This window comes from Myotis davidii, unplaced genomic scaffold (genome assembly GCF_000327345.1).
Source record: "Myotis davidii unplaced genomic scaffold, ASM32734v1 scaffold72, whole genome shotgun sequence".
NCBI classification, from domain to species: Eukaryota; Metazoa; Chordata; class Mammalia; order Chiroptera; family Vespertilionidae; genus Myotis; species Myotis davidii.
In genome coordinates, this window is record NW_006284618.1 from 2,642,675 (window position 1) to 2,665,090 (window position 22,416).

The following is a 22,416-nucleotide window of genomic DNA, read 5'->3' on the forward strand; positions in this document are numbered from 1 at the left end:
CATTTCTCCGACAGTCCCAGAATCATGTCACATGCCCGACACTTGCACATGGACTTGATCGCTAAATCCAAAGAATTACCGGGGGGCGGTGACACTGTCCTCACTGGGTGGGACAGGACATACACAAATATATGCACAGTCCTTCAGATAAAGGGGCCCAAAGAGCTGAGGGCCAGGTGGGAGGGCAGCCTCAGGAATCTGGGGGCAGGGGACAGGCTTGCTCCAGGAGGAAGGATGAATGAGCAACAGCGATGCCGCTGCTTCTCCACCAGACTTGGTAGCATCCCCAACAACCGGTCTTGTCCCCAGAACATGAGATCCTGTCACCTGGCACCCACCACATGGTGCCCAGGAAGGACAGGGGCCTTAGGGGTCCCCAGGGGCAGGGAGGGTGCAGCAGATGTCCAATCACCTTCTCGAGGCTCTGAGGCTCCTCATCCACCGACCCTGCTATGAATACAGTGCCATACACATCTACCACCTAACGTCTATTACCATGGAAGATACCCGGGGCCTTAAAACTTGCTGGTGTTGAAAGCTGGGACATCATAGGTTTTGGGGGCAAATACAAAAACATTAGCGTGGTGTTGAAATGTGCAAATCTGCCAGGACTCGGGAGCATTAGATTCTGGGTCATGGAGAGGAGGTGCAGTCAATCCCCCCGGGAAAGGCCATCTAGGTACCTGCTGCATGCTCACCCAGGGACAGCCCCTCCTCAGTTGGGTGCCAGTCCCTCTTTTCCAGACCCCTGGGTCCTCCCAGCAGCCCCAGGCAGGGGGTGGGACCTAGGAGGTGGTGCCACGGCCATAGGGGTGCAGTCCCCTTCCCCTGCGACCTTTCTTCACTGCCTCATGGCTTCCAGCTCACCCCACCTTCTCTCACCTCCCCTGATAAACCCACCTTTTCTTCCCAATTTCCAAAGGTGGGGGCCCCAGACTCAGACCTCCCTGCAACCCACACCTGTGAGATGTGGCCCAATTCATGGCCTTAGATACATCTACACACCGATGGCCTCAAATTCTGCCTTTAGGCAGGCACTCTCCACTGAGCTGAACTGGGGCATCACGGCCCCTGACCCTTGCAGGGAGGGCCTGGGTTGTGCATGTCTAACCCACACTGACTCACTGGCTCAGACGCGGTTATTGAGCACCCAAGATGTGCTGACGTGACTCCAGGCGCTAGGCCAGAGTAGGACAAGCAAAGCTGCTGCTCCAGGGGCCTGAGCTCAGGAAGGAAGACAGAAATCAGGACGTCGACACTGGCACATCTGGGGCCGCAGCCAGAAGGAAAGGGCCTGGGGCACTTGGGGGCCCTGGGCACAGTGTGTAAGCTCCTGGCCATCCCGTCCAGCTCACTCGTGGCTGTGTTGACGCATGGGCCAGGGTCCTCAGTCCACCCTGTGATGGACGTTTAAACAAGTTCCCAAGAACAGGACAGGGCCCAGCCTTTCAGGGCCAATGTCAACACTCCAGACTGGCGGTTCCTCTGGAGGAACAAACCTCCAACTCTCAAGGTTCCAGTGGAAAGTGCAGGCAGGCGATGACCCGGCGAGTATACAGGCCCGGGGAGAGGGAGACAGTCAGTGGAGGCCAGTCTGTCTTCTCAACCGTCAATAGACCAGACAAGCCTCCTGCTCCAGTAAATGCCCACTCAGGATGCTTTTAAGGAGCAAACAAAATGTAACGTAATAATTTTTAAGTCTAAAAATTGGCTGCTGAGCACCTCCTATACTAAAATCTCAGGATACGAGGTGCTGCTTTGGCGCCATCTGCTGGTGAAGAAGGATGTCGGCCGCTTCCTGCCTCTGTCAGAAGACCCTCTAGGTCAGTGGTTCTCAACCTTCCTAATGCTGCGACCCTTTAATACAGTTCCTCATGTTGTGGTGACGCCCGACCATAAAATTATTTTTGTTGCTACTTCATAACTGTAATGTTGCTACTGTTATGAGTCGTAATGTAAATATCTGATATGCAGGATGTATTTTTATTGTTACAAATTGAACATAATTAAAGCATAGTGATTAATCACAAAAACAATATGTAATTATATACGTGTTTTCCCATGGTCTTAGGCGACCCCTGTGAAAGGGTCATTTGACCCCCAAAGGGGTCGCAACTCACAGGTTGAGAACCGCTGCTCTAGGTGGAAGACCTTCCAGGGCCCGAAGCCCCCACAGGCTGAAGCTCCACCCCCACCCCTGCCCATGTTCCCGTGCGCACAGCAACCCCCACTGTCATGTTCATGCACCAGGTGCCGCGTCAGGTTCAACATCTTTCTGGGAACAGGCCACTATTTTCTGATCCCTATTAATACCTGTGACAGCATTTATGTACAAGATAAATTCATTTCAATTTCCTTTTTCAATTAATGGCCTATTATTTGAACCACACTCAGCTAAAAATATTGCTCCAATACCATTAATCTTGAAAAATTAAATTTTCTTCCCTCTGACAGCCCGAGGCCACCAGGCTGTGGCAGGAGGGTGGCTTCTCGGCTGGCAGTGCTGCTCAGCCCTGCCCAGGACCCGGGGGTGCAGGGTCCCTCCAGCAGGATATCCAGAGGCCCCCAGCAAAGACGGTTCCACAGGTGACACACTGAGGGTGATGAACAGGCACGAAGGGGACAGCAATCCAGGCAGGGCCCAGGGTTATGCAGAGATTCATCGCAAACTACTACCCTCCTGGTCATGAAATGGGATGACAAATGCAAACCTCTCCCTGTGCCAACTATGGGACGAGCTCCAGAGTCTGCAACAAGGCTGGCCACTTCTCACCTCTAGACACAGCTATCCCAGCTCTAGACTGGACAGTCACCCTGCAGCGAATTGGCTTTCCTCAGGCCACAGGTATGGCTGGACGAGAGGGGAGCGAGTGATGCCCCCACCCTTGGCAGGTGGGTCCAGCCTTCCTCCCCAACACTAGATGCTGTCGTGTCCTGTGGATACCAACACCCACAGCCTTGGGGGCCTCAGACCTGGGTGGTTGGGCAGCTCCCTCTGTCGCTTGTGTCGAGTCCCTCCACCCAGTGAGGCCCTGTATACTGCACCGTCTCAGGCTCCAACCACACAGACTGCCATGTCCCCAGTTAACGTGCTATTGCTGTATTTACAAGGAAAACACTGCCATTCTAACTGTGAGATGCCATGGATTCTGGATGCACCCTGGTTTCTGTTGTTTTACTTTAAAAAAATTCTTGCATTGAAGGACAGGCGAGATACACTATCATTGCTAAGTACTTCAATGTACCAATCGGATGGCGAGATCCTGCAGGGGCCATAGCGGGCTGCAGCCTGCCTCCTTCCTCGAGAGCCCTAAAACCCCACGTCACAGAAGCTGTCCTGTGGCAGACTGTCCCATCAGACAGTTGTCCCACTGTGTGAAAATCTCGAACTCTGGGTGTTGAAAATTACATCCAAATTTTGCCACCAAGTAATTTTTGAGAAGCACAACTGTTGGCAAGAACAATATTTCTTCAGTGAAAGTGCTGAGTTCTGGGCACACTCATTTTTCGAGTTTTTGTTTTCCATTGCAAAAGGTGAAATGACATTTGAGATAAGTTTCCAGGAACGAGACAAGACCAAATGGAGCTCTCAGCCCTGGTGCGCCTCCAACGTCCCACCACTTCTCTTCTCAGCCAACCAGACATTCTGGCTGGAAGAGAAATGAAATGATTATGTTACCTTGTAATGATATGAGACACAAAGCAGGTCACGGAGAACTAGCAAGGTGAAAATTCTGAAAACATATGGAAAACTTCCATAGGAGGGTGGCAGCTCCCGTGAGGTGACAGTTTCTGGGCACGTGTCAGGCTCCCTCCACAAGGAGCTGGTAACACTCCCGTCACTCTTTCTGAGGCTTCGGAGCGCACCTGGAGCCTTGCCATCGTCCTCTGATCGCCTGCACGGAGGCGGGCATCTGTGCAGTAAGTGACGCTGGGCCCTTAGCACAGATGTGCCACAGCTGGGAGCTGGTCCTGGATTCCACCTGAAGGCCCCACCACCTGGGTCTGTGTTCCAAGACAAGCCAACCTGATCCACTGGAGAAGGCGGCTCAGAATGATAACCTTGCTAAGAAACCAGTTCACTGAATTCGCAGTTATTCTAGTTTCTATTGCCCTAATTCCTACTGCTATTTCATTATTTCCTTCCTTCTAGTTGCTTCAGGTTAATTTTCTTTTCCTTAGAGATTTTTCAAGGTAAGCACTTAATGCTAGAAATTTCTCTCTTAGGTGCACAAAGTGACTGGCAGAGCTTGGAGCAAGCCTGTGGCACAGGCAGGTGGGCACAGAAGACCAGACATGGGGCTAACTCCTCACCTGTAAGCCCCGGAACCCTAACCCCCCTCATTTCCCACACACCAGGGCCCTGGCCTCAATCCTTGGCTGTCCACCTTCCAGCTGCCACATGGGCCTTGTCTGTGCCAACTGATGAGCAGCCCACCAAGGGCACCTTGAGGAAGCAGCTGAGGTGCCATCTGCACTGTGCTGCCCTCCCTGCCATAGATTTGCTGAGTTAGGGCACCCCCCAAAGGCTGCAGCATGGCTGTAACATTTCAATGCAGGCAGATGGCAGGATGCTGTGATGGAGAGCAGGCCACCGAAAGAGAAGGGCCGCTTGAGCAGGAGCTCTCCTGGGGCAGAGGCACTTACTGTGAAGTGCTCCTGGGACCTGTAGTTCTCGTCCAGGTAGACGCGAGCCCGGTTATATTCCTTCATTGCATCGCTTGACAGCAGTTCTCTGGAAGGAAAAGAGCTCTTTAGTCAAGAGTCACACAGACACCTCATCACTTACAGGTGTGCTGCCGAGGCCCAGGATGCTGGCCTGGACACCATGTATGACATCACCCTGGAGACACCACCAACCAGAGTGGGAAAGGAGAGGGGAAAACCTAGAAGAGTCTATTGTAGGTGACCTCTCTATCATCGCTGTAAATGGGCTGGAACAGGAGCCACTGCACTAGAGGTTTGAGAATGCACCAGAATGGTGACAGAAAGCGAGGGCCTGCTCTGCTCATTGGTCTGACCCCCATTGGTCTTGCCCCCATGACCGCAGGGGAGGGGAGGTGGAGAAGGACATAGGCACCATGTGACAGTCAGCGCATTGGTCCGGGTAGGGAGAGGATAAGCCTGGAAAGGACCAAACTGATCCTCAGACCTTGACTCCCACCAAGAGCAAACCCCAGAGTCTCTATACGGAGAAAATAAACCTCAGACACGGAACAGCACAGAACATTCATGTCTACCATCACCTCAGAAATTACTGGCATGTGAAGAAGCAACAAAATATGACCCATAATCTTTAAAAAAGCAGTAAAAAAAAAAAAGACCTAGAAAGAACAAAAATGATGGAATTCACTGAACAAACCTTGAAATAGCTATTATAAATATGATCAAAGATTTAAAGGAAAACATGAACGTAAGGAAAGACAGATATGAAAACCACAAAAGAAACTTCTAGAGCTGAAAAATATATCAGAAATAATTTTACTGCAGGGACCTAAGTATAGATTAAAACCTAAAGAAGAAAACATCCTGGAATAAACAACACAGCACCAGAAACTTCCAGAGGAAAAATGACCGGCAAAGATCAAGAGAGCTGAAGGGATCTGTGTGCCCACAAACAGTTGAATGTCAGGAAGTCGGAAGGGCAGGACAAGAAAACAACATTTAGCCCAGCTGGTGTAGCTCAGTGGTTGCGCTTCCACCTATGAACCAGGAGGTCATGGTTCGATTCCCGGTCGGGACACATGCCCAGTGTACAGGCTCAATCCCCAATGTAGGGTGTGCAGGAGGCCGATCAATGATTTTTTTCTCATCATTGATGTTTCTATCTCTCTCTCCCTCTCCCTTCCTCTCTGAAATCAACTAAAAATGATATATTTTTTTAAAAGAAAATGTTTAAAGAAATAATGGACACACTTTCCCCAAGTTTGATTACAATTACAAATTTATAGCCAATGTTATCTCCGATAAGGGTTTAATCTCCAAAATTTATAGGGAACTCATACAACTTAACAAAGGAAGACAAACAATCCAATAAAAAATGAGCAAAGGACCTAAATAAACACTTTTCGAAAGAGGACATACAAAAGGCCAAGAGACATATGAAAACATGCCTAAAGTCACTAATCATCCAAGAGATGCAAATCAAAAGGACAATGAGGTATCATCTCACACCTGTCAGAATGGCTATCATCAACAAATCAACAAACAACAAGTGCTGGTGATTGCATCTATACAATGGAATACTATGCTGTGGTAAAAAAGAAAGAATTCTTACCATTCGCAACAGTATGGATGGACCTGGAGAGCATTATGCTAAGCAAAATAAGCGAGTCAGAGAAAGATAAATATTACATGATCTCACTCATTTGTGGAATATAATGAACAACATAAACTGATGAACAAAAATAGAACCAGAGACATAGAAGCATCGAACAGACTGTCCAACCTATGAGGGAAGTGGGGGTAAGGGGGTAAGAGATCAACCAAAGGACTTGTATGCGTGCATATAGGCATAACCTATGGACACAGACAGGAGGCGGGTGAGGGCATGTGCTGGGGGTGTGAGCGGCTGGAGAGAGGTCAATGGGGGAAAAAGGCGACTCGTAATATTTTAAAGAATAAAGAATTTAAATTAATTAATTAAACTAAAAAAAATTATAAATCTACAGCTTGAAAAAGCTACAAGAACTCCAAGCCAGAAAGGCGCAGAGAAAATCAGACTAAAGTGTGACATAAGTTGTTGTGAACCAGCTAAAAAACAGGACCCTGAAGTAGGGAAAAGACACATCACATACAGAGAAGCTGAAGAGGATGAGGCTCAGGTCTCTCAGGCCAGCGCAAGGCCGGGACAAGGGGACGACAGCCTTAAAGGACTAAAAGAAACACGGAGAGGCTGGGATTCTGTTTATAACAAAAATGTCATTCAAACATGAAGACAAAGACTTTCTCAGAAAACAAAAGCTGAGAGAATTCATGGGGGATTTGTGCTAGATGGGACAGAGAAGTCCCCAGGCTGAAGGAATATGGTACCAGGTAGAAACCTGATCTCCACAGAGTGCTGCCAATGGCAGGCAGACATAAGCGATGTTAACTATTTAAAGCAAAATCATGCCAGTGTGGACTCTGTATAAAACCTCTCTGCCCCACAGCACAGGCCGCCAGGGACAAAAGGTGCCGTTGTGACCGGTCACTGGGGCTCCTGGACATGATGCACCCGCTGCTCACCTGCACTTTCTCACCTCTGTGAAATGTCATTTTCTGTGAAATGCCTCGCTTTCCCAAGGGGTAGTTTTTCTTATTGACACACAGAGGTTCCTTATATATTTAATACTAATTTCTGTCAGGAAAGTGTGTTGCAGATATCTTTCCCCAAAAGTGGCTAAAACTTTGTTTTTAGAGTGCCTTTTGATACAGTGTTAAATTTGAACATGGTGCAAAGTATCACTTTTTTTTTTTGGTAGGCCATACTTCTTGCACCTTCTTCTATGTGGCCCCTATGTTCATAGCAGCACAATTTACAAAGCTACACAGGATGCGTGTGTGTGTGCGTGCGCACATGCACGCGCATAGCAGCCTCTGGCTCCGTCCTCCCACAGGCGACGGGCTCTGTCCCCATCTTACTGTGACAACTGTAGCTGTGAGCTGCTAGGTGAAGACCAGTCCTGTCTGTCCATCTGTCTATCCATCCTCAGCAGCAGCAGACCACACAAGGTGTAACCTCTGGTACACATGGATGGGACCCCTGCCTGGAGCCCAGGGCTAAAGTCTCAGAGCCCACGGCATCACAGTCACCCTCTGAACTCCTCCCAGGAGGCATGCTGTCACCCTGTGGCTCCTCTCTCCCAGGAGGCACCCTGTCACCCTGTGGCTCCCCACTCCCAGGAAACAACCTGTCACCCTGTGGCTCCCCAGGAAACAACCTGTCACCCTGTGGCTCCCCCCTCCCAGGAGGCATGCTATCACACACTTGGGCCACACCTTTTCTCTTTGGAAAACTGGCTCACCCACGGGGCTTCACCATGGTGAGGCTACACCCACGTTTCCATAGAAAGCACCCCAACACCCTGCCCTGGGAGGAAGCAGGGCCATGGCATGCGCCCAGACTTACTTGACGAACTTGTCCACATGTGACATGGAGGCTTCGTAGTTCTTCCCCCCGAACTCCTGGCAGTGCAGGGCCATGAAGTGCGGCTTGTGCGCGTGGACGACCTGGGGAGGAAGCATAGGACAGGGCCGTTGAAACCAAGGATCCCTATGACTTTAAATTTAGTTTTAGATCCTGGCTCTAGAAATCATCTCTCTCTATATACACACCCCTCAGAAACCCAGTGTTTCCTCCGAATAATCAGCAATGCCCGAGGCAGAAGACAGAAGCCTGGACCTGAGTACTAGTCACACAGTCTGGACCTCTGCAGGCTAATGGTAACATCTGGACCTGAGATATGTGTCAGCTCCCGAGCCTTAAGGTGACACATTCCCTGGCTACTTTCCCACGAGATGGGACAGAGGGTCACTGGGGCACTGGGGCAGTGACCTCAAGCTGCCCTCAAGACCTGAAGAGATGATTCATCACCTCCTCCAACCAATCAGCTCCCAGCACGACTCCAACCCCTAACCCCCGAGTCTTGCGACTTTGCCCTATACCATTGTAACCTACATGCCATCAGAGAGTTTGCGCTTCAAGCATTGGCTTCCCGTCTGGGTGGCACCATTCATAAGAAAGTCACTAATATTTTTCCACTAGAGTCTTCGGTGTTTGTATCTGGCTCTGCCAGCGCTGGCTGGACAGACCCCCTCTTCTATACACCACCAGAGGTTGCACAGGGCTGCACGGGCACCGTCACGTCTGTGAGGAAGGGGGCTGGCGGGACAAATGGCCCCACATCTGCAATGGGGGTCTGACAACCGCTGGGTCATAACACAAAACTGCCTCTGACCCCCTGCAGCTAACTAACCACACTGGGAGATTGGGTGACCCGTGCGGACATGCTGGGCATCTCAGGGTGACCCCCCTTGAGGGCTCACTCAGCAGCTGAGTGACTCACAGGTCATGTGAGGAGATGTTGACCAGCACCTGCTCACAGAGGAGACAAGGCACTCGCCAGCCCTGCCCTGGAGCACCAGGGGTGGAGTGTCACCAATGGGGCCACTGTTACGGTGATGAGGTAGCTTTGCCACAACAGCCACCAAAGGGCTTCGCCCAGCCCGCAGGGTGCAGGGAGGGAGGGCTACTTGGGAGCCAGGAGGGGCTGGTAAAGGGGCCACAGGGATTTCACAGCAAGGACCACCCTGGGGGACACCAAGAGGCAGAGGGAGGTGAGGCAGCTTGCCCACCAACACTCAGAGAAATCACACCCACCTGCCACACCCAGCAGGGAAGTCCCACTCTCTCCAGAGCCCACAGCCCATTGGCCGGCCACCCCCACCCAGAGCTGCCGCCAGACAGACAGCAGCAAATAAACCCAGAGAAAGAAAAGAAGGAAACACTGAAGGATGGAGAGCAGCGGGACGGAAACAGATGCACAGTCAGGGCCAGCAGGCCGAGTGGTTCTGTGACGGGACGGGACTGGTCACCCCTGGCTAGACCGAGAAGAGCAACACCGCGGCTACCAACCAACAGGAGAGATCACAAAGACCGTGCAGGTGTTTCCATGGTAGTAAGAGCACCTTATGTGACATCACAGACTTGCTACATTGGCACCTAGACGTGCGGGAGGCCCTGAGGCTGACTCGGAGGGGTGGCCAGAAAGCCTGGGGTCTGAAAACTCGGAAAAGCCTTGGCTCATCACACATCCACAGGGAAGAGAATGCAGGGCGTAGGCCCTGTGCAAGACGCGGATCTAGGGAAGGAAAGAGACGAAAGGGGGAGAGGCAGCCGTGGGCAACTGGGCACAGAGGAGAAGAGACGGAAAGGGGGAAATGGGCCACAAGCCAGGGGAGGACCGTCACATCACCGCAAGGCAGACATACCCGAGGTCTCCTAGCATACCTGGACGAGCTGGACGGACAGAAGAGGGTGCTGTTAAACCAGGAATCCCATAAAAATATCCTAGTAGCAGTAAGCTGAAGGGAGAGAAGTTCAACACGTCCCTACAAAGCTGCTGCAAAAATAAGAAAAAATTTACACACATAAACCAAGAGAAGGGCTCCACCCAGAAAAAGAATCACGAAGCAGAGTGGAATTACAAGCCTACACTGCAAACTGAATTACATGCCTTCAAACAAGCATTTCAGAAAATGGAAAACCAAAATCAGAAACTCAAAACTAAAATAGAAATTGGAAGGGGGTGTTGGTTGGGAGAGAAAGAGTGCTGATTAACCCAAGGGAAGAAACAAAAGAAAAAGACAAAATCATCACAGAGAAAAAGTGCTCAGGAGAGAATCGACTAGAGGGAAATTCACAATGGCACTGAAACCAGAAAGACCAACCAAGAGAGTAAAGATGACAACGAGAAAATGGGAGAGAAAGACATGAAAACGAAGGTGAGCAAAGAAGAACATTCCCGTCATCAAAGTCCCCGGAGAGAGACCAAAAGGGAACCAAACTAATATTTAAAATAATAATCCAAGAAAACTTTCCAAATAGAAAAAAACTGAACTTACACAAAGGGCTCACTGGGCACCTGAGATAATTAACCCAAAACAATCAGCTCCAAGCTGAATCCCAGTCAGAACACGAGATTTCAAAGATAAGGATACAATCCTCAAGCTCTCCAGGGACAAAGACCAGTTAACATTAAAATAAAATAAAAAACAGATTGGCACCAGACTTGTCAAAACCAATATAAACCAAGGCGGCAATGGAAGAACTTTTTTTTTAATCTCAATGAAATAAAGCATAAGCCAAGGATTACCTATTCTGACAAGTATCCTTCAAATACCAAAGTCATAGAAAAACAGTTTTCAATATACAAAAACCTAGGAAATGTCATCTCTGTCAGCCCTTTATGAGGAATCTGTGAGAGCAGGGCTGGGCAAACACTTTCCATGAGTCAGATCAATGTTTTAGGATTTGTGGCCACAATGTCTTCATGGGAACAGATCCACTCTGCCAGTGTGGACATGAGCAGCCAGAGGATGCTACAGGAGTGGGCATAGCCACGCACCAATAGAACTTAATTCCAAACCAAGCAGCAGGCGTGGTTTGGCTGCGGGTGAGGGGTAGTTTGCTGACCCATAATACTATCTACTGGGGTTTTCAATGTACACCAACATCATACACGTGCCATTTGATTTCAAGATTTCTACATTTACATGAAGCAGTATAATGTCAACTCAAACATTTAGACCCATAGATCATAAATCTAGATCAACCACTTAAAATGCTTTAAAAGCCAATAAAAAAATTAAAATGGAATGCAAAGAAACTGAATAATCCACAAGGAAAGGGGAATGGAGAAACAAAGGAACAAAAGCAGAGGGTATGAACAGAAAGCAGCAACGACGTGGCAGACACGGATTCCAATGTCAGTGGTCTAGACTGCACTGTGCAGAAAGGCAGCCTCGGGTCCTAGGGGGCTGCTTAAACTAATTAAAATTAAAGATGTTTAATATTCAGCACTAGTCGCATTTCAAGTGGTAAACAGCCACACGTGGCCAGTGGCTACGGTGCTGGACAGCACAGAAACGGGACGTTCCCACCATCAGAGAAAGCTCTGCTAGGCCAGACAAGCTGGCTAGACACTGCAATCTCAGGCAGGGAGTGACAGCACGCAGAGCACAGCACTGAGGCACTGCTGCCTATCAGAGGCAGACCTCCAGCAGAGACACGGACAGACCAGTCACAGGTAGGAAAGAGGCAGCGTGCACGGGAGGCGAGGAAGGCTGGTGTGGCCACATTAGTGAGACGAAGGACTGCAAGAGAACATTCGTAGTGACCATGACAGTTCATCAAGAAGACAGCACAACCATACATATGCATGTGGCTGCAAACAGAAACACGCACACACAGCACAGGCACACAGTGGTATGCGTACACACACACAGTCAGCCAAGACACAGAAGACACCGTCAACACCTTGATCTAAAACCCAGACAACAACTACAGACCACAAGCTCTTCCAAGGCCTCGCTCTGAGAAAGGCCTGTACTGGTCCATAAACAAGCCCCAATGGACTTTGAAAGATGGAACCAGAAGGACTCTGTTTTCTGACCACACGGAAGCAAAATCAAGCTGAGGGAAGGCGACCAGACCACGAAGAGTGTGCTGTTTGATTCCACTTACATGGAACTCTAGACAACGCAAACTGACGGACAGTGAGTGACAGAAAGCAAGCTGGTGGCTACCCAGCGTGAGGCTGGAAGGAGGCAGTGACGGGGTACTAGGAACCTGTGAGGGCGATGGACACGCTCATTCTCTGGATCACGATGGCTTCCCAGGTGTAGAAGTACCACAAAACCCATCACTTCACACTTTAAATATGTGAAGTCTACTGTACATCAGTTTATATCTCCATAGCATTGTGAAAAAGTTAATTTCTACCAAAATACTGTTTCATTTCAATATACAAACTACAAATAATTATGAGACAACTGGGAAGGTCTGAATGCTGACTGGATATTTAATGATATGATGTGAGTGTTAACCTTAGATGTAATAATGACACTGTGAGGATTGGTTTTTTAAAAATATATTTTTATTGATTTCACAGAGGAAAGGAGAGGGAGAAAGAGATAGAAACATCAATGATGAGAGATACTCATTGATTGGCTGCCACTTGCATGCCCCCCACTGGGGATTGAGCCTGCAACCCTGACAGGTAATCGAACCATGACCTCCTGGTTCATAGGTCGGCGCTCAACTACTGAGACACAGTGGTGGGGCTATGAGGGTTGTTTTAAAAAAATCTTTTTGAGAGACATACTGGAGTACTCATCAGTAAATGACACAGACCAGTTGCTGCTTTAAGTGGTTATGGGGCGGGAGGCGTAGGTGGAGGCACAATTGAAATAAACTGGCCGTGAGTTGGAAACTGTTGAATGGAGTTCACTGTACTGTCCTTTCTCTGTAAGTTTGAAATTCGCCATAATAAAAAGTTTGCTGACCACACTCATTGAACTCAGTGAGATCAAAACCAGAAACCCAAAGGATTTCTCACCGTCTGGCCCACTGGAGCTCAATCTGGGCTGGATGCTGCTCGACGCTGCCCTATGAGCATGGGAAATGTGATTTCCTATCAATCTTTGATCTTCCCTGGCTCCTTAATGGAAGGCAAGCAGGAAAGAGATACTAAGGCCTCTTCTTACGTCCCTCTCTGGAAGCAGCTGGAAAACCACTCTGCCAGCCAACTCTCGGGAGGGCAGGTGCCCTGATCAGATGGTAAGACCTCCAGCGCTTGGGCATCTGTAACCACATCACTCAAAGGGCAGCCTGAGACACACAACTTAGAGACTTCATTTCAAAGACATTTAATTACTGCATAAGATGAGAAATTCAAAATCGCTCATCAGGAGATGATCATTTTCATGGCATGCTGTGGGAAATTTTTGCTAACAGTAAAAATATTTCCTCTGCAAGTGAGTGATGCTGTGGGGTACTCCATGGGGCAAATGTAAGCCTCTGTGATGGCACCATAACTCACTGACTCGGGAAGGAAGGAAGATGGGAGCAGGGGCTGGACTCCTGGGGCTGTCAGCCTGGACCCTGCCCTCCATCGGGCACTCACCAACAGAACCGCAGTAACAGGTGGGACTTGTGTTGCAGCTTGAAAAAGAAAGCCAAGGCTGGTTTCTGAACATCCCAGGAATCACGCCCTTGGGACAGATGTGTCCTCAATGGTCAGCGAGACTGCACCTGCTCAACCTGCTGTGCAGGCATGGCGTGCTGGTAAGTGTCAGACAGCCAGCTCACTGGGGCAAAACCCGTTTCACTGTGCAGACACCCCCATGAGGCCAATGTCCAGCTCCTGATGTGATGTCACAGAACACAGAGTTCGGGGCACACACTGCTATAGCTCCCTGCTCAGACACAACATAAACAACCAGGATCCCAACAGTAACACATAGAAAGCCATTAGGAAGTGATGAGTACCAGGCACTCGCTACCTTTGGTTTTAATATGATTTACTCAGTTGGAGGCTTATAGAATTAGATGTTTAATACTGCTCTAGTGAGCACATGGCTCCCATTCCTGGCATCTGCCAGCTCCCTCAAGCTGGCCCAGGTCACTCTGCAGGGCAGGACAGTCCCAGAAGCATGCTGCTTGGATGCTGCTCTGTCACTTCCTGGAGGGACCCCGTGCCCGTGCCCAGGGCTCTCTGAGTATCCACTTCCTAGGAGCCTATGCTCATGGATGGTCACTGCACACAGACTGGACACAGTGGGGGCCCCCGCCTGGTGATACGAGTCCACGCCACCCTGAATGCTGGGAGATGGGCTGTGGGACAGAGCTGCTGGCCTTCCCCAGGCTGGGAAGGGGATCTGGAACCTGGATGGTCCTGGACAAGATCCCTGCAAGGCCGAGGGCACCGACATCTTGAGGACAGTGCAGGGCAGGGATCTTGTCTGGGCTGGGAAATGCATCTCAGTAAAGCAAGAATTCAACACGGGCCTCCGCCCATCCCAGCTGCAGCTCTCATCCTGCCTGACAGTGAGGTTGGCCTGCCTTCACCTGGGACCACACGCGAGTCACTGCCCAAAGCTGCACATTTGCTTGACCAAAATTCTACAAAAAAATGAGCTGCTTCTAACTTTAGGGGGGAACTAGGCAACTGATAAAAATACGTGGGTTCTTTCATAGGAAAGCTAAAGAAAACTATTTTGGAAAAGAGCAAATTACAAATTTTGGCAGGAAAGAGCAGAGAGAATTAAAAACAACAACACAGCAACCAGCCAAACAGAAAGCAGCTCCCCGTTCCTGACGCTATGCAGGTGGCGAGCAGGGGCAGCTCTGGGTTCCCAGGCAGCGCACAGCAGTCCGTCACGGCCCCTCGCTGGCCAGGAGTCAGCGTTAAAAATAGAAACGGCCAGGCCTTGTTAGGCTTTCTCCAAAGAGGAGTATCTGAGTGACCTAAAAAGGAATTACATCCTCCAAACAGCCCAGTGGGATCCTGATACCCAAGATAAGGAGTAGAAAAAGGACAAAGAATTTCTTGAGAGGAAAAGAGGGCTGCCACTTACCAGCTGCGCTCTGCAAACACCCTGCCCTGAGTTCCTCTGCTCACCCTCGGCCTGGGGTGGATCCCCAGGCTGCCCACTCCTCTCTCCAGGGCTGTGCTGTGTGGGTGCAGCTCCATGCGGCCCTGATCGGACACCCTCCTGGAGTCCACCGATGGGGGCAGTGGCTGCCAGCAGTGTGGACAGCAGGCACGCCTCCTTGCTTCGTGCACACGGGAAGCCACACATTTGTGTGACCTCCCCCTCAGGCCTCATGGCCGCCCATCAGTGAAGGTGTCTCCCTGCCCACGTGCTCAGGATGTGCGAACCATCGTCCACTCTAAAGCAGAACTAGGGTTTTCTCAGTAGGCACTGGGTGGGCTGGAGGGCTGACTGTGAAGGCTGAGCAGCAGGCCCTGGGCAGAAGAGCCACCATTTATTACACTGATCTGGACAGCTGGACAAGAGGCTGCATTGTCAGAGACAGAGATGTGGACGTAGGGACACTTCACCAAACCGGTAGCTCCGGGACATCAAAGCTCTACGTGAACTGAAGTCTTAACCAGAAAGCACTTTCCCTCTGAGGGAGCAAGCAGAAGCACATAGGCTCCTGCCACGCCTCAGGCGCTCGCCTGTCTTTGTACTGACTGCAGGGGCCAGTGGTGACCACAGCCTCAAGGTTACAGGGCAAGATGCCACCTCTGGGAACCTTCTCCCTGAAGCCAGCCTGCCTAGCAGACTTCCGTTCAGCCCTATGGCTGCTGGACCATATCAAGTTCATAGGGGACTGTGACCCCTCAGGGACCAGATAAACCTGCCCTCTCTGCTCCATCGCAGTGGCATCCCACAGGCCCTGACCCTCAGCTGCCCTCCCAGCCATCAATGACTGTTTCTTCCTTATCAAGACCCCTCCCGCCAGCCCTAATCTTCCAAAGGGCCTGCCCTGGCCCCCAGGATAGCCCCAGTTGCACCCTCCCAGATGCCGCCGGACATTCTGTCTCCTCGTCACCCCCATTGAGAATCCCAAGTGAGCCCCGAAGAGCTCCCAGAGGAGCTGTCACTCCTCTTCCCTCAGGTCCTGAGGTCCCACCCTGCCTACTGGTCCAACTGAGATCCTCCTCTTTGCTCAAGGGTCAGATCTGCCCTCTCTGCTCCCCTGCAGCAGGTGGCCTGCTCTCTGTCACTGAAAGGGCCACCTCCCCATCTCTGCTGCCTTCTTCCTCCACCCTGCCAGGTGGGGGAGGCACACCTCACCCCTGCCAGCACTGCTCACCCGACTCCACTACCCTCTCCTCCATCGGTGGACACACAGTCCAGTCTCTTCAGAACCTCCTGACAGGCACCCCTAGTGAGACCTGTCGCCGGATCCATGTCCCCTGCTTAGCCACTGGTATGGCCTTTGGAATCACAGGCTCCATCTTGTGACTGCGACTACTTCGCTGTGGGGCCTGAGAGCCTCTCATGCCCTCTTCAAACCTCACTGTTCTCCTCTGTAAAATGGGGTGTTGAGCATGGCCACACCACCGCTGTTCCGATGGGGGAAGACGGCCAGTGCAGCTGGCAGCGGTGCCCTGCACAGCAGCGGGAACCACATGGGAGGAACAGGAGGGGAAACATGAGCCCACAGATCACCTAGAATCCGGCAGTGATTCTGGCATTTCTATGCGCATGAACTCAATATAGCTGTCTTCAACATGACAATGAACATTACAGCATAAGCTATTTCCCCAAATCATTCTAAGGCCAGACCATCGGAGCAGGGCTGTGAGCTCACACAGGACCTTAAAGGGCCTGTGAGGACCTGGCCCTGTTGGGGCTGCCAGGTGGAGAGGAGGCAGGAAGGAGGCAGAGGCTGGAGGAAGCCAGTGCAGCCAGCCAGGGAGTACAAGGCACTGACAGATGGGACGGGAGATGGGAGATGAGAGAGACAGAGAGAGAGTCCAGTGGGACCCGGATGGGCTGGAGGAAGCCAGCTGTGCTGTGGGGGCAGAGGGTGGAGACACTCAATCTAAAGAGCCCGGGAGCTGGACAGGTACGTCTGGAAAGAACAGAAAGGCTCCGGCCTGAAATCAAAACCTGGGGAGTCAGGAGCACCTGGAGATGGGACTCACCGTGGCTGCACAGTGGGGGAGCTGGGAGAGAGCAGGGCCCTGAGCCCCACAAGCCACAGCCCAGATAGAAGGCAAAAGAGCCACAGGGAAGGCTGGGGGCCTCACCAGAATACAGAGCAGTGACATCATGCCACAAACACCTGGTACCTTGCTTCTCCCCTCCTCCCAAGACCTGTGCTCCTGCAGCACCAGGTCCCTCCTGTCCCCAGTCTGGCTGTCCCTCATGCTGGATAAATGGACACGGAGTGCATGCAGGCCTAAGTCTGGCTTCTCTCACAGGGGCTCACAAAGCAGCTGCAAACATTTGTTTCAGGTCCCTGAGTAAAGAGACATTTGCATGTCAATTGGGTAAACACATGGGGTGGGATTCAGGGTCACTTGGGGGGTACTTGTAACTTCAGGAGTGAGGCACCATTCTGCATTTCCGCGGGCAGGATGTGAGGATTCCTCTCCCACATATTCTCAGGATTTTCCTATTTCGTTTTGTTAATTTCAACCACTCCAATGATGAATTTGTATTGATATCTCATTGTGGTTTTCACTCACATTTCCCTAAAGATGAGGGATGTTGAGCATCTTTTCATGTGCTTATTTATTATTGTGCATTTTCTTTGGTGAGATGCCTGATCAAATCTTTTACTCATTTGTAAACTGGGGCTTTGCTTTCTCATAGGCTTCAGAGAGTTCTGTTTTCCAGTCCTTCGTCGCATGTGATTTGCACATATTTCCACCCCCATCTGTGACATGTCTTTTCATTCTTTAACAGTGTCATACAGAGAACAGAAGTTCCTAATTATAAGTTCTAACTTATCATCAATATCTTGCTTCTGTAAATTGTGCTTTTGGTGTCATAGTGAAGAAATCCTTGCTGAATGTAAAGTCACAATGATGTCTGTCTTACCAGTAAGTTTTCTCCTAGAACTTGTATAATTTTAAGTTTAACAGTCTTCTTTAAGAATTTAATGTTTGTGAATGGTACAACATACAGAAAAAACTTTTTTGGTATATGGATGTCCAATTGTCCCAGCATGGATGGTTGAAAAGACTGCCCTTTCTCTAATGAATCACCATCTCCTCCATCAGGTACTGGGCTGTATGTGTAGGTTCATTTCTGCTCCATGACCCACATCTCTGTCCTTCTGCCAAAAGTTCACTGTCTTGAATACAATGATTTACAGTAAGTCTTGAAATCAGAAAGTGTGACTCCTTCAAGTTTACTGGCTTTTTTCCAAAACTGCCTTGTTTATTCTCATTCCTTTGCTGCCCCATCAATGTTAGAAGCATCCTGTAGTCGGCTCTCTGACACCCTGCAGAGATTCCGGCTGGAAGTGCGGCAGATCAAAGGTCAATCAGTGGAGCTAATTTCCTTTATTGGTGTTTCATAGTTTTCAGTGTACACATATTAATGTATTTATTAGATTTATATCCAAATACGTCAGTGCTATTCCAGGTGTTATTTCTGAAGTTTCAATTGTTCCTAGCTAGCTAATATAAAACAAAGAACTTCAAATTGACCTTGTATCTTGCAGACTAACTAAACTCACTGATATCTGTCAGAGTAAAGTCTGTGTGGGCTCTTCAGGCCTTTCTAAAGGGCAGTCCGGTCCTCTGCCAATGGAGAAAGCTTTCTTTCTCCCTTTCCAATCTGCCTGTCTCTTCCTTCCCCTCCCCCTGTGGACTGGTGAGGACCTCCAGCGCTGTGGAGAGGGAGGGAGCCCTGCACCCTGGCTCTGCTCCCACACCGTCTTCCACCTCTGGGAGCACAACAGCTGTGGGGTTTCTGCAGACGCTCCTTGCAGGCCGAGGCATTCCCCTCGTGTCTTCAATGCTGGGAGTTTTCATCAGAAATGGTTCTGAATCCTGTCAAAAGCGTTCCCTGCATCTATTGAGATGATGTGTTTTCTTCTTCAATTGCTGGCATACGAATTCCATTGACTAATTTGTGAATGTCAATCCAGGCTGACATTCCTTGGTGATGCTGTAATAACGTTTAATACACTTGTTTATCCGCTTGTGTGTGTATCACATATTTGTTGATATATAACAGACATACTTTTATACATCTGGTCTGTTGGTTTTATGGATTTTTGCCTTTGTTTCATGGAGGACTGGTTTTATGATGTGGCGTCTCTGTCTGCCTCTGCCATCAGATAGTGGCCATGCCACAGCGTGGCTTAGGGAGCATCACTGTGCTTCGATCTTCTTTATGAGTTTCTGTGTAATTGCTGTTTCCCCCTTAAATGCTCAACAGAATTTGCCAGGAAAACCATCTGGTCCTAAAAGTTTTTTGTAGGAAAGTTGGGCAACATCTCAACCGAATCGATAGGGCATTTATTGCTTCTTGGCTAAGCTTTGGTACTTTGTTTCTCCAAAAATCTGTTCCTTTCACAATAGTTTTCAAATTTATTGACATGTTGTTCACGATATTTCCTTATTACCTTTTTAATGCTGTAGGGTCTTTAGTGATGATGCCCATGTCAAGTTTCTGAAATTGGCCAATTTTGTATTTTACCTTAAGAAATCAGACATAGGAGAGCAAATTCAATCCAAAGCAATCGGAAAATAAGGAAAAAACAAGGAGCAGCAATCGGTGAAAACCACCAGAGCAAGGACCCAGTGAAGCCAGGAGCAGTTCTCACAGGTCACACAGACACAGCCCTCAGCCACATCCAGGGCGGACGCTCCCACTCGGGGTCCTGTCTTCCTGCTTCTTCGCCTGCCTGGAAGTTGTGGGCAGGATGTAAATAATAAAACTGTGACTTTACCTGGCTAGATAGCCGCCTGGAAATCCTCTCCTGGCTCTAAGCTGTTGAGCCTGTCCCCTCTCTCAGGTACTGCCCTGTCCGCCTGATGTCTGAGGTTTGAAAACCACTGTCTCAGACATTTTCTGGTTTACGTTTCTTGAAGGCAGCAGTAGGTCACCAGTTCCTCCACATTGATGGAAGCAGGTTTGCTCATCAGAGTATTTTTTAAATTTCCAGAAAAAACTGTGACTTTAAATGGGCAAAAAAATGTCAGGGTCCTGTTCAGCTCACCTATTGGGGTGTCTCTACCTTGACTTACCTCTGGGATGTTTTATAATTCTGTGAGTTCTAGAAACTGATGATAATATAAATGCCCCTGGACCACAGGAATGAAGAGTGTCAATAATTATGAGCCAGTTTTTGTTTGTTTTTAATTGATTTCAGAGAGAGGAAGAGAGAGGGAGAGAGTGATAGAAACATCAATGATAAGAGAGAATCATCGACTGGCTGCCTCCTGCATGCCCCGCACTAGGGATCGAGCCTGCAACCCGGGCATATGCCCTGACTGGGAATCAAACCGTGACCTCCTGGTTCATGGATTGATGCTCAACCATTGAGCCACACCAGCCTGGCAATTATGAGCCAGTTTTGCATCATTCAGCAAATTCATTTTAGCACCAGGAATGGGAGAACCTAGTTAAACAATGAGAACATATTACTGGTCTTCCCATTAATAAATATTTATTATCTCAATAATAAAATCTTCAATACTTGCTCATTTCATATTTGTACGCAAGCCAGAATTATATCAATTCTAAAATTTATCTATAGCATTACTATAAACTTGAACAACCCAAAGTTCATCAGTAGAAACACAATTTTAATTTAACTTAAATGATGACCTATTCATATAAAATACTCTGAAGACACAAAAATAATGTATACTAATCTACATAGAAAGATTTCCTAGTTTACCCCCAAAAAAGAGTAGGTTTTGAAATTACATTTATCTATGACCAGCGAAGGAAGGTTGCCAAACTCCAGCCACACAGACAGTTAGACAGGAGGGTGTGGACATCGAAGCAGAGGCAGGACGGGGTGGGGAGATTTATTTATACTCTCCTGCCTTGTGCAATTTCCTGAGTGCTATTCAACAAGGAACTGCTAAGCACAGAGACTGTGTCAGCCCACTCCTAGGTGCTCAGGATACAGCTCTGAGCAAGACAGGTGCCTGCCCCCAAGCGTTCACATGTAAGTTCACCATGTCGGAAACGGGGAAAGATTAAACCTAGTGACCTTGCCTGCAGTTTGAAGAACTGAGGTTAGACCTGACCAACAGAGGCCGGAAGGCTGCTCCTGCCAGAGCTGCAGGTCTCCAAGCAGCCTCCTCAAGAACCTTCCTGACACCCCATGAACCTGCACCCCAGCCCTCAGGTGGTTCATTTCCTTCCCAAGCTGCCCTGGGCCACTGTGGGAAGTTTCCAATGTCTCTCCACAGGGCCATCGATGGCCCCATTCACTGCTGACCGCCCTCCTCCCCCCAGCACCTGGCACCTCCCAAGCTGTGGTCTCTTCCTCTTCTTAAAAGGGCACAAATCCCATTCTGGGGCCTCACCCTCATGACCTCATCTCATCCTAATGACCTTCCAAAGGCCCATCATATACCATCCCATTGGGGAGTCAGGCTACAACAGAAGAATGTGGGGGACACACACATCCAATCTGTGGCAGAGTGGAACTTACACCTCTACTGGGAGAGATAAATAAATAAATGGCCAGCAGATACAGGATGCAAGTTCTGATTGTGATGGCTCCAGGGGACACAGGCCCAGTGTGAGGTGGCCAGGACTCCCAGGACTGCCCCCCAGGACTCCTACCTGAGGACGGCCCCCCCACACCCAAACAGGCTTCTAGCACGTTCCCTCGGGATTGTCACTGGCAGGACGCCTCTCTGCCTGGAGCCAGGCCAGCTGCCCGCTCACCCGTCCTGGATGTGCCCTAACAGTCTCGGACTCTGCCGCACATGAACTTTCCAAGGCCCACCTTTGAAAATCAGACAGACAGACAAAGGAACAAAAGCTGTAGCTCAACACGACAGATGTTTTCACCAAAACTAACAGACCCAGGGAGCCGAGAGCTGGACTGGAGGGCTCCAGCCACACCAGGGACTCCCCCAGTGGCCGGGGACAGAGGTGGGGCATGGAGCCTGTGCAATCCCGAGGCGAGCAATGACCAGAGCGGGGCCTGCTCTCCCCAGCACACTTCCTCATGGAACTGTCACAGGCAGCAGCCTGCCCGCCTGGCTTCGGCCAGGGGTCCTTGACATCAGGTGTCCGCCTGGGCAGAGCAGAGTATGGGAAAGGAGGGGCCCAGGACACCCAGGTAATGGGAAACCAGCTCCCCCTCACTCCCAGAGACCCTGCCTCTGAGGCCTCTCAGCTGCCTCATTCCCAAGGATGTTCCTT

General features: G+C 49.7%; 1 protein-coding gene across 2 annotated transcripts in view; it reads right to left on the reverse strand.

Moving 5' to 3' along the window:
* Positions 1-22,416, reverse strand: part of INPP5A (inositol polyphosphate-5-phosphatase A) — a 141,611-nt gene that overhangs the window by 77,739 nt on the left and 41,456 nt on the right. For both annotated transcript variants that reach the window (XM_006754915.2, XM_006754914.2), the window contains exons 3-4: positions 8,111-8,211; positions 4,648-4,735 (exon numbers count right to left, since the gene is read on the reverse strand). In XM_006754915.2, the coding sequence (XP_006754978.1) occupies positions 4,648-4,735; positions 8,111-8,211 (189 nt within the window). The remainder of the gene's footprint in view (positions 1-4,647; positions 4,736-8,110; positions 8,212-22,416) is intronic.